Source organism: Tachysurus vachellii, chromosome 18, assembly GCF_030014155.1.
Source record: "Tachysurus vachellii isolate PV-2020 chromosome 18, HZAU_Pvac_v1, whole genome shotgun sequence".
NCBI lineage: Eukaryota > Metazoa > Chordata > Actinopteri > Siluriformes > Bagridae > Tachysurus > Tachysurus vachellii.
In genome coordinates, this window is record NC_083477.1 from 2161588 (window position 1) to 2174087 (window position 12500).

A 12500-nucleotide genomic window follows, 5' to 3' on the forward strand; every position below is an offset into this window, starting at 1 on the left:
CACCCACCCTCTACCTCTCTGACCCCCTCACTCCACCCCCTCCCTCTCTCACCCCCTCGCACTCTTCTGCACCCTCTCTCACCCCCTCCTGCACCCTTCCTCTCTCACCCCCTCCCTCTCTCACCCTCCTGCACCCTCCCTCTCACACCCTCACCCTCTCAACACCTGGAGCCGTGACCAATGAACCGGTTTGCCGCCGTTTCCTTCCTTCTCCTTCCATCCATCCGTCTTATTCTTGTCTTTTCTTCTTCTTCCTCGTGGCGTCAGACTGCTCTGCTGTTCCTGCCGACACTGTGCGTCTCACAGGAAACGATAAAACGACACGAGGACACTCGTCCTTAGTTAGCACTTCCTCATTCCAGCACCATGTGAAGCTCACCCCCCATCCATCACCCCTCCACCACCATCCCTCACACCATCCCTAAACCCCCACTCCACCTCTCAACTCCTCACCCCATCCCTTACGCTCTCACCCCATCCCTCAATACCCCAACCATCCAATTAATTTACATTACGTAATCGTTCCTTTATATAATCTAAGATATTTTAAGACAAATATTGCCAGGCATCAACGGTCGTAGGTTTGACCTTGTTAAATCGTGCTGTCATACACTCACAAGTCAGTATTTTAAGGAGGCTATGAATCCAGTACCCAACCCCCCAAACACACACACACGCACACACACCACCCCTTTGCCCCTCCACCCCTCTGCAATGAAGCCCTTTATGTTTTTACCTTGAAGGTACATACCATATTGACAGAGTCCATAAAACACAATCCTCACTCCAACCCTGACGCCGACTCGAACACTCAGGTCTCGTACTAGCTGGAAAAAATCTCAAACAGCTTCCTATTTACTGCCATTTACTTTCTAACGTTATGGAGATCATGGCTCTACCTGGTGTCCTCACACACACACACACACACACACTCTCTCACAGTGTGACATTAGTGATTCAGTTGCAAAAGTCTGTCTGTTTCCCCTGAAGACAAAAGTAACCCCCCCCCCCCCCCCAGCTCTTCTCTACACATTTACATCTGTACCTTCACTAAATATTCAAGCACAACTTTCTTTGCCTTTTTTTTTGTTAAACTGCTCTCAGGTCTGATCAGCAGCTGAGCAACCTAATTACTTTCAAATGTTATAATAAAAATAACAATCACCTCGTATCTGATGGAGTTTGATGGGAAACTTTTTGTGAGTCTGTGATTCTACCTCAACAATTTGTTCACACCAAACCTCCACTATTCACCCAATAGGCTAGTGAACTCTGAAAGATACGTCCACGTGATTATGGGGAAAAGTTGCTCATATTCAGAACCGGTTTACACACTGAACTCCTTCAGATTCAGATTATTCCTTCAGATTATTAAAAGCTCCATGGTTGCCAGATTGGGCCAAGTCTTTAACTAGTATTTTGCCAGATTGGGCCAAGTTTTTAACTAATAGGCTGCCAGATTGGGCCAAGTCTTTAACTAGTAGGTTGCCAAATTGGGCCGAGTCTTTAACCTAGTAGGTTGCCAGATTGGGCCAAGTCTTTAACTAGTACGTTGCCAGATTGGGCCAAGTCTTTAACCTAGTAGGTTGCCAGATTGGGCCAAGTCTTTAACCTAGTAGGTTGCCAGATTGGCCAAGTCTTTGACCTAGTAGGTTGCCAGATTGGGCCAAGTCTTTGACCTAGTAGGTTGCCAGATTGGGCCAAGTCTTTAACCTAGTAGGTTGCCAGATTGGGCCAAGTCTTTAACTTTTTTGTTGCCTGAGCAACATACTAGTTAAAGACATTTTCATTAAAAAAAACCTGCTACAAATAAGACGACGGCATAAGAGTGTGGTTAAAGATTAAAGTTCTTTTTCTAATTTAAAAAAAAAAGAAGAAGAAAAAAAAGTAAATAGGCGGCTTACAATTATTCCGGGTTTGTAGCTCTGATACACTCAGTGGGATATATGTAAAAAGTTTGTTTGTAAAGTGAATAGCCTTCTCATGGGTGTGTGTGTGTGTGTGCGCGTGAGTGTGTGTGTGCGTGTGTGTGGACGTGACAGACTATTTTAAACACTGCGTGATGGACGGATCACTCGTGAAGAGAAGTGGCATGACCTCGTGAAAAGAAAAGGAAGACGAATGATAAAAGCCGGGGCTCGAAGGCTAAAACAAACACAGAGTGAAGGATTGCACACATCCGCATTACACACGGCGACAGAAGTGATCCATTACACACTCATCCACCTTTTCTTAAATTCTTTACACATGGACGTTTCCAGTAAGTGCAGGTCGGTTCTGATTCCTCAGGATTAAATGAACGGTTTTTATTTAAATCCGCTGATTAAGAGTACAATGTTTTATAGAACCTCTAGGGAAGGAGTCTCCAGTGTCAGAGGTAAAGAGGAGTTTACGCTCGTTCGTGTGGTTTGTCTTGTTCGTTTCATGATGGAGAATAAAGAGAGGTGGAAGAGAGAAGCGAGAGAACGTGCTGCATGCACAACCAGAGCGATAGTGAAGATGAAGAGCATAACTGTTCATAGCACATCAAGAGCTACATAACTCTCCATAACACATGCAGAGCTACATAACTGTTCATAACACATCCAGAGCTAAATGACTGTTCATAACACATCCAGAGCTACATAACTCTCCGTAACACATGCAGGGCTACATAACTCTTCATAGCACATCAAGAGCTATATAACTCTCCATAACACATGCAGAGCTACATAACTGTTCATAACACATCCAAAGCTACATAACATTTCGTAACACATCCAGAGCTACATAACTGTTCGTAGCACATCCTGAGCTAAATTCATAACACATGAAGGTTTATGCTCGCACGGCACTTAGACGCGATAAAGCGACGGTAAACGTTTCACTCGAACGCTCTTGTTGCTCTCTACTGAGACGTTTTTTCTGCCGTCAAAACCAGAGCAGGCCGTCAGCAGGTCTCGCGGGGCGCAGGCTAAATAAAAGGATTGAATGAATAGAAACTCATTATATAAATATTGCAATGGAGGGGATAATTAATGTTGCTTAAAATAACGTACGTGGCCCACTAACGCTGGGAGATAAAACCGGTTGCCGAGTGCCACAGTTAAATCCGGGGTGTTTTTTTCCCTTCGTACGTCGCCATAACGCACTTTTCCATTTTTAATATTAACGACATCGTCAACACGACAGTAACGTAATAATCCAACACGGAAAATCGTTAAACATCGCAGCTCGTGCTGTTCGGAATTCTGTTTGTCTGCCGATTTATTTCGACCCCGCAGTTCTGAGGAGAATTCACTTTCCTGGTGGGAATAAAAATGACAAAAAGAAATTTCTGGTTAAATTCTACAGTGAACTGAACTCTGAGGCGGATATTCGCTGGTCAATGAGAGTCGCTTCTGTGCTATAATTACTGTACTAACTCATTATAGCCCATAATGACTCATTAATACAGTTCTCCATGAGGATCTCACACTTATTAAACACTACAACAAACAGTAGTGATGTCACCGTGAGCTCATGGACACCATCAGACATGACACTGTTACATGCCACACTGATCCTACAGACCTGCCGTAAAGCTGTTATTAAAGCTGTTATTAATACATCCAGGATTATCACAGTATCTGCCTGAAGGTGAAATTCTCCACAGAACTTCACAAACTTCTCCACAGAACCCTCTGCCTCGTCACACAGCTGAGGAAACGCCGCTTTAAACTACACCACTAAACTGCTTATAACTGTTCATAACTCATCCAGAGCGACATAACTGTTCATAACTCATCCAGAGCTACATAACTCTCCGTAACACATGCAGGGCTACATAACTGTTCATAACACATCCAGAGCTAAATGACTGTTCATAACACACCAAGGGCTACAAAACTGTTCATAACACATCCAAAGCTAAATGACTGTTCATAACACATCCAGAGCTACATAACACTTCATAACACACCCAGGGCTACATAACTGTTCATAACACATCCAAAGCTAAATGACTGTTCATAACACATCCAGAGCTACATAACACTTCATAACACATCCAGAGCTAGATATCTGTTCATAACACATCCAGAGCAACATAACTGTTCATAACACATCCAGAGCTACATAACACTTCATAACACATGCAGGGCTACATAACTGTTCATAACACATCCAGAGTTAAATGACTGTTCCTAACACATCCAGAGCTAAATAACTGTTCATAACACATTCAGGGCTACCTAACTGTTCATAACCAGTTATGCATAAATGCTCATACCCTGTTTAGTCCTTAATAACAGTTTATAACTGTATTCAATGTAAAGACTTAAGCACTTATGTACGTCGCTCTGGAAAAGGGCATCTGCCAAATGCTGTAAATGTAAATGTAAATGTAAATGTAAATAACTCATCTAGTCCTGCATGACTGTTTATAACACATTCATAGCTGCATTACTGTATAGTCATGTAATTAAAGTATAGAAGCTACTCGCTGTTTCTCAGAACTACATACAGTATCAGAATGGAAATTGTCACTTTTTTTATTTTTGGAGACTCCAGTTGCTCTGTACATATTTTATTTGCCCACCAGCCGTTTTATTGCTCGTCCCTTTGTGTCGCTGTGGGTGAGAGAACAAAATGACTGAACTCTTGTGACTCTCAGAAGTCTGAACCCTGTGACCGTGTCCTGTTGGGTGTAGTAACAACAAGTGAGTGAAGTTACGGTGTGTATCGTGATATTGACAGGATGCAAGTTTCTCTGGATCACCTTCGTGTCCACCGTTTGACCTCCACCCTGTATAACGACTGCACAAGAAGCAAACAACACAGCAGTCGTGCACACACACACTGCTAGAAACCGAGCTGAAAAAGACTTCTCCCCACACGCCTGTCTAAAAACCACACACTGCTTAGTTGGCACGAAAGACTAAAAGCCTGAAACCCAGACACACACATGCACGCACGCACACACACACACACACACACACATTCATTAATCAACTGCTGTTCCCTGAATATTACACACCAGAGCAGAGTCCCACATTTCACTCCAGTTCCTCAGGGATCCTAAACCAGTTTAATGGTCTGAAAGGATTCAGTTTAGCTCTAAACACACTAGAACCACACACACACACACACACACACACACACACACACACCAATATCCTGTATCTGTCCTCATCCTTATCTTTCGTATCTTTATTACCTTATTCACCTATAAAAATCATGATTCGACTGTTACACAACTGGATATTAAATAATCAACAATCAGCTTTCAGAGCAGAACTTTAAGCGCCCGGGATCTCACGTCACTGAATTATTTGGTGTTGAGTTTTACTTTAAATTGCATCACTTTTAAACTTTAGCGGAGAATCGTTATTCCGTTTCGGCTATAAACCCGATTTTCGAGATGGTGCAACAGAAACAGAAAGATTTCTCCATTTTTCTTATTGATTTACTTTTATTTTTTGGACTTCGAACGCCTACAGCTACAAAAATCACACGAGAGTACCAGTACTCTTTTTTTATCTCGTTTGCCCACTAAACAATGAGCTGCACGACACAGAGCCCAACGCAGTCATTTCTTTTAGATCTAAAGAAAGCAGAAGTAGTTTCCAGACCACGGCTTACTTTTCTGTCACACTGAGTTCCTACACGCCGAACAGAGCGTTCATAGGAAGTAGCTGGTGCGGCAGAGAGGTTACGGTCTTACCGTCCTGGTTTTGACCACGAGATCTGGTGATTGTATGGAGTTTGTAACTGTTTTTCACAAATCTCCATTTTAGGGACAATGAAAGTATCTTTCAATCTGTCTAGACTTCCATGGAGATGTTGCGGTCCCGCAAATCAACTGGTGATGGACGCAACCGAGCTCTGTTGAGAAGAATGCCGGCGCACACGACGGTGCAGCTGGTCTCAAGTGATAGACGCTACGTTAAAAAAGATCTAGTGCACGGAAACTGATAGTCAGGTGTATTTTACTGACACCGAAGTGGTGAGTCGGTGGAAATCTGGTAAAACCGCATGCACGCACTCGCGCACGCCATCACCCTGGACGGAACCCACAAGCTTCCTCATCTGCACCAGACAAGTTCTGCTCATTTGCTCCCTGCCTAGAAGACATCGAGATCGTCTTGAGATCTCGTGACGGAAACCCAAGACGTTTCTGGACGTCTGTTAAGGAAAGGTACGGTTCTGGTTGTGTTCTGTTCTGTACACCGTGCAGTTTACCTGCTGCAGGTGAGTCACAGCACAAACACAACACGGTTTTACGCGCTGGCACACAAGGTGGAGCAGGAAGAGGAAAGAGGTCACCTACAGTGAGAGGAGCTCCAGGGAACGAAGGATCTCGGCATCCCTTTATCCTGGATCAGACATCCGCGCTTCTGCTGCTGGTGCTGCTGCTGGTGGTGCTGGTGGTGGTAATAATCCACGCTTAAAAACGGGTTCGGGGTCAAACCCACCACGTCCACATTCTCATACATCTCCACGCAAACCCGGAGAGATCCGACACAGAACCGACTCCCTGAGAGACACACAGAGAACAAACTTGCTCGAGGGGTCGTGCAAAAAGAACGTGCACGCGCGCAAACACGACTCAGCCGGAGAGTTGCGTCGTTATAACGACGTGCATCATCATCATCATCATCATCCTCAGCGGCGGCGGCACGCGCACTTAATCAGATACGATAGATAAATAAATAAAGAGGAGAAATCAGCACGGGGTTAAAGTCGTACCGGGACCAGGAGTGTGTGTGTGTGTGTGTGTGTGTGTGTGTGTGTGTGTGTGTGAGTGTGAGAGAGAGAGAGAGCGAGGGAGCGAGAGAGAGAGAAGGTAAATATCCGACATGCAGCACCGACGTGTTTAATCCTAATCCGCGTGAATAAAGTCCCGTCCCGTGCGCGCGAGGACAACAACTCCGTCCTGTTCCTCCACACACCGGGCAGTGCGCGTGCACTGCTCTTCATCCGCGGCGGCGTTCCGTCACGGGAGCACTTTAATCTCCGCAGTGTCTCCGAGCGGCTCCGTGATTTTTTCGCGTCTTTCTTTCTCCCACAGCGCGGAGACTTGACGAGCGCCAGCAGCTGCGCGCTAACCACGCCTCTTCCACCAAACCACGCCTCTTCCACCAAACCCACAAACATCAACCCCGCCCCGTCAAGTTAACCACGCCCACACGCGCACTAACTCCTCCTCCCCTCTCTCACTGGGCCTCCGACGACATGGCAGATTGTTGTTCTTATTTCCGTGTGAACTTTCACCCAGTAAAATAAATAAAATTAATAGATCACGTAAAAATCTTAATTTATAAAAAATATACACCGTTATATCGCCTATTTGTAAAGGGTGTTATATTGTACTTTAATGTTAATATTTTATATAAAACTTAAGTTCTAAATAAATCAATCAAATTAAATAAATAAATAAATAAAATAAAATAAATAAATACATTAAAATAAATAAATTATAATAAAATAAATAAATAAATAAATAAGTGAATATTTATCATCTTTTACTATTAAGGCAGAAATGCATGATGTATAAAAGTCTATATTAAATGAAATACATCCTAGTTTATTTACTTGTTTTCCCTGTAAACACACTTCAGAAACAAGAATAGAAATTAGAATATTTATGCACATCATTTTCAGCCTTCGGACACAAAAGGAGTTTCCGCCTGGTCTTCGGCCCTTATAACACGTCACCGAGTGTTTCCTGAAGAAGCTCGGTTCAGATCGTGGTTACGTCACATTTCGGTTATTAACATCTTAAACAGTCTGAGACCTGAGAGTCAGACTGCACGGGACGGCGTGTCGTATCTCGTGGTTTACGCTCAGATATAATCATGTTATTACTTTATTAGCATTTAAATATCTTGCTGGCTAACGATCAGTTTCAGAAACATCAGTAGATTTCTGCTGAGATGATGAGACTCTGTCCTTCCGCTCGGTCTGTAAAACACCAGTAAACACCCGAGTGTTTAAAAGCACGGTGTTCATAACAGGACGATGGATGTTCACAAGCCCAAGGTTCCTGCCAGGCACTGATAGCTCCATCCATCAGGAGAGCAATGGATGCTTCCTCTCCCGTTCCCGTCCTTGACTCTCAGCAGGTCAGCTATCGATTTCAGCGACGGATAAAATATTAGCCGACACGCAAACAGCTGATCCTCCAATAAACGTATGTTCATTAATGGACGAGTCACTTTAATCGGCCGTCTCTAATGGACGTGACAAGTGACGCGAGCTCTCAGGATCGTGATTAAACGGTAAGATCACGTCATACTGCCCCGATCTGCTACCCAGGGGTTAAAACGGTGCCTGAGAGTGAACAATCGTGTGATATATTTTATATTCAATCACAGTCGATCCTGTGAGAGTAAATCACTGACGTTAAGCGAGTCGCGTCGCAGCCCCGTGACCTTGAGGGAACTAATGCGAGCGTTGTGGAGAAGCTGATAAAATCCCCTCAGCGCCAGCGCGATAAAAGCGCTACAATAAAGATAACGAGTGCAGGAGGCGGCGTCTTGAACATCAGTCGTATAAAGAAGTCGTAGCGTTATTGATCCGAGCTCTGGGCTTTGATCCCACTCCAGAAACAAGGACACGATAAGAGGATGTTATCTGAGAGAGCACCATGGACACGCCGTCATAAATTCTCAAGCGCCGCGCTCTTTACACGATTACTCACAACTCAGTTCTTCTGTTTTTTTCTTCTGTAACACTTTGAGGTTCTAGAAGTTTTACAGGCGAACCGAGCGCTAATGAACTGCTGCTGAGGATCATAACAATTCTCATATCTTCATAAATTTTGATTTCCTCCAACAAACATCAATCTGTTACTCTCCAGCCTGCACTTTTTTTTCTTAAGCGCTCTACAGATGATTTAGGGCTGTTTTCGCTTGGGAACTCTTCTGAAATGGGAAACCCTCTGAGGTGCAGCTCGACTTATAAATGTTAAGAATGTTGGCCAAGAGCCAAACAGAAGAAAGCTAATGTAAGTTTCAAAAACAAGAAATGGGGGAAAAAAGATACCTTAATTTTCCAATGAAACCCTGAGGAACCCACAAAGAACCCATGAAGAACCCTTTTTTGGAGTAGTAACTTGTATGAGTACAGTACAGTATTGTTATAAGGCCTTTCAGGTGTTCTTTAATCCTCCTAAAGTGTTCTATTTGGAACATTTTCTGGTATCACTACAACGTTGAAGGTTTCTACTTCACCCCAGAAGACGTCCTTCAGTCCTTCTGCCTCTTGGAGAATCCATACACCAAAGTGTGTTCTTATCAGACAAGGTTCCAACATTAGAATCATTTAAAAGGATCCTACATGATCTATTAAACCCCTGAAGAACCTGTAAAGAAACTTTAATTTTACTATTTATTATATGGTTCTATATAGAGCACTTAAAAAATGCTCTTATGGACGACTTTACCCCTGAAGAACAACCAAAGAACCCTTAAAAGTTCTAGCTTCTCTTGGGCCTTTGCCTCATTTTACGTTGCCATGAAACCATAAACTCGTCTGTCCTGAAGATGAAGATGTGGAAGAAGAAGAAAGCGTAACGGAATGCGAATGTAGACCGGATCGATCAAACCTCATTCTGATGAAGTGAGCGTTAAAAAAAATCGATTTGAATCATCTCCATCGTGGTGTGTGTGTGCGTGTGTGTGTGTGTGTGTGTGTGTGTGTGTGGTTTATAGGTTTATTGCCTTTACCAGGCTTTTGTAGATGTTTTGATTTGTAAAGTGGTTTATTTAAAAAAAAAAAGAAAAATAAAGAAAGCAGGAGTTTATTTTCACTCAGAGTTCCGTGATCAGAGTCATGTCGACGTCACGTCCAGAGGCGAGTCCAAAGCGGTCGTACGAAGCGTCACAACGAATCGAAACACAATCACGTCAAAATCATGTTTCGAGCTCTGGGTGAATTTTTACGTCTCTGGACGTTTCCATCCGTGCCGAAGAAGTTCTGAGCGACAGAGCGACAGATGTCGAGACTTCAGGAGAAAGCAGTTTGTAGTCAAACTGATATAATTATACATACAGAGACTTTAAAACTCTCTCCTTGAGATCGTTCCTTTCAGAAAGTTTCCTCCGAAGCAGTCCACAGTTCCAGGCAGCGGGTAAGATGGCGCCGGAGCAGTGCATGCTGGGAGGGAAGGAGGGAATAGAAATGAAGAGGGGGAGAGAGGAGGAAGGAGGGAGGAGGCCCACAGGGAGGCTGCTAGGAATTCAAAGAGTTTTATGGCAGGAGGAGGAAATGCATGAGAAGACCTGAAGGCGACTTGAAAGAGGGAGAGAGAGAATATTTATGACCTTCAGCTCTTGCCCTCCTCCCTCCACAGCCACCAATAAGCATGAAAAGAACTCCATCCTTCACTGTCCCGCCGTCATCAGCGTGCTCTCACACGAACGCAGCCCAAAGTCACGTGACCTTTATTTAAACAGGCACGCGGACAAGACGGCGTTTTATCACTTCATGATCTGCGTTTAAATAAAACACGAAAAAGAAAAAAAAGAAAGTTTTTTTTTTTGGAATTTGAAAGGCATCGTATCAGGATTTACACATTCAGTCAACGACACTTGTAAATGAGCCGGAGATGCGTTCCAAAAGTAATGGCACCCTATATATAAATAAATACATACACACCTGGAGATATATATATACTGTATATATCTTATCATTTGTCCCGATGCCAAAGGATATAAATGCCACAAAAGATAAAACGCTTTGTTGTGAAAATAAAGAAAACAGTTAACAACGTCCTGGTGTGGAGAAGTGTGACGTCGTGTTTTATTGGTCTTTATACCACAGCAGTTAAAGTTGGTTAAGTTCTCACTCCAGTTATAGCAGCGATAAACATCCAGTCCCTCACCAGCCTCGCTTTCTACACACACACACAAAACTCATACACACACACACAAACACACACACAAACCACACACACATACACAAAACACACACAAACACACATACACTCACACACACAAACACATACACACACATACACACACACAAACCACACACACACACACAAAACACACACACACACAAACACAAACACACATACACTCACACACACAAACACATGCAAACACACGCACACACAAACACACACACAAACACACACATGCACACACACACACACACAAACACACACACAAACACACATACACTCACACACACAAACACATGCAAACACACACACACACAAACACACACATGCACACACACACAAACAAACACACGCACACAAACACACACACACACAAACACATACACACACTCACACACATACACAAACACACACACAAACACATACACACACACAAACTTGCACACACACAAGCACACACACACAAACACCACAAACACATACATACACACACAAACACACACACAAAACGTAATGATAAGAAATAAAATACGTTACCAACTTTTTCCAACCAATCACAATTTAGCATTCCTTCATCCCCAGGATGAATTCAAGTCTTTTGGTTTGTACATTTTTAAAATGAAGCTCAAACTTCAAAAGAAAGTTACAAAAGAAAAAACCTTGTCAAACCCTAGTGTGACAATTTAAAGTGAGCATGTGTTTTTTAAACCATCACAGAAATAGATCCTAATCATCTCCAACATGAAGATCTGCGAGACCAGAAGAGCAGCATGTGTGTGTGTGTGTTTCCTGACTCAGTGGCTAGGTTAGCATATGGAGCGGATTAGCTACTGCGAGACGTCTCACCAGATGTGTGAGGTTTGGGGGTAAAACAGTACAGTCGAGTCCAAAACCTTTCTGTTTCATCAGCTGTCAGAAAAGAACAGACACTAAGGGCCAAAATAAGTAAATATATATATATATAAAATACATAAATATTTCCAGCATGGATTTGATTGGTCAATTAACTTATTATTATTATTATTATTATTATTATTATTATTATTATTATTATTATTATAGTTAGTGAAATATAGACTAATGTTTCCAATTTTTTTATGAAATTAAAAATAAAACAAATTATAGGATTAAATCTTGTCTGCAGATTTCTTTCCTACTTTTAAGCTTGAAATTAATGACATTTTAGTTACATTAATTATTATATTTTAGTATTTTAAATGTTATTTCAGTTAAGAGGTTCAATGCTCAACCAATAAAAGCTAATTTTTCTGAAATGAATTAAAAAAAGCTATGAATTCTAAGAGTAAAGGAAGATCCGAATTTTTCTCTTTTCATATTTTGATTTGAAACGAGTTCATTATTTTTTTCCCGCTTCTATTTTCTGTTCCTTATATTTAATCTAATTTTTGATGTTATTAGTTTGTTACTTCTGTTTAATTTTTTTTATCCAATTCTGTAAACCACGAGGTCACAGTGGCTTAGTGGTTAGCACGTTCACCTCACACCTCCAGGGTTGGGGGTTCGATTCCCGCCTCCACCTTGTGTGTGTGGAGTTTGCATGTTCTCCCCGTGCCTCGGGGGTTTCCTCCGGGTACTCCGGTTTCCTCCCCCGGTCCAAAGACATGCATGGTAG

The 12500-nt window shown here is 42.6% G+C and overlaps 2 protein-coding genes across 3 annotated transcripts in view; both read right to left on the reverse strand.

The window, feature by feature from the left end:
• rpl23 (ribosomal protein L23) overlaps window positions 1-12500 on the reverse strand; it is a 279577-nt gene that overhangs the window by 119607 nt on the left and 147470 nt on the right. The gene's annotated exons all lie outside the window — the stretch shown is intronic.
• rarab (retinoic acid receptor, alpha b) overlaps window positions 1-12500 on the reverse strand; it is a 72448-nt gene that overhangs the window by 23073 nt on the left and 36875 nt on the right. The window contains exons 1-2 of one of the 2 annotated variants that reach the window (XM_060891882.1): window positions 6832-7043; window positions 6290-6496 (exon numbers count right to left, since the gene is read on the reverse strand). The exons of the other annotated variant lie outside the window; for it this stretch is intronic. Of the exons in view, the coding sequence (XP_060747865.1) occupies window positions 6290-6455 (166 nt within the window). The 5' untranslated portion in view covers window positions 6456-6496; window positions 6832-7043. Of the gene's footprint in view, window positions 1-6289; window positions 6497-6831; window positions 7044-12500 lie in introns of those variants that run through there. 2 annotated transcript variants of the gene reach the window in all.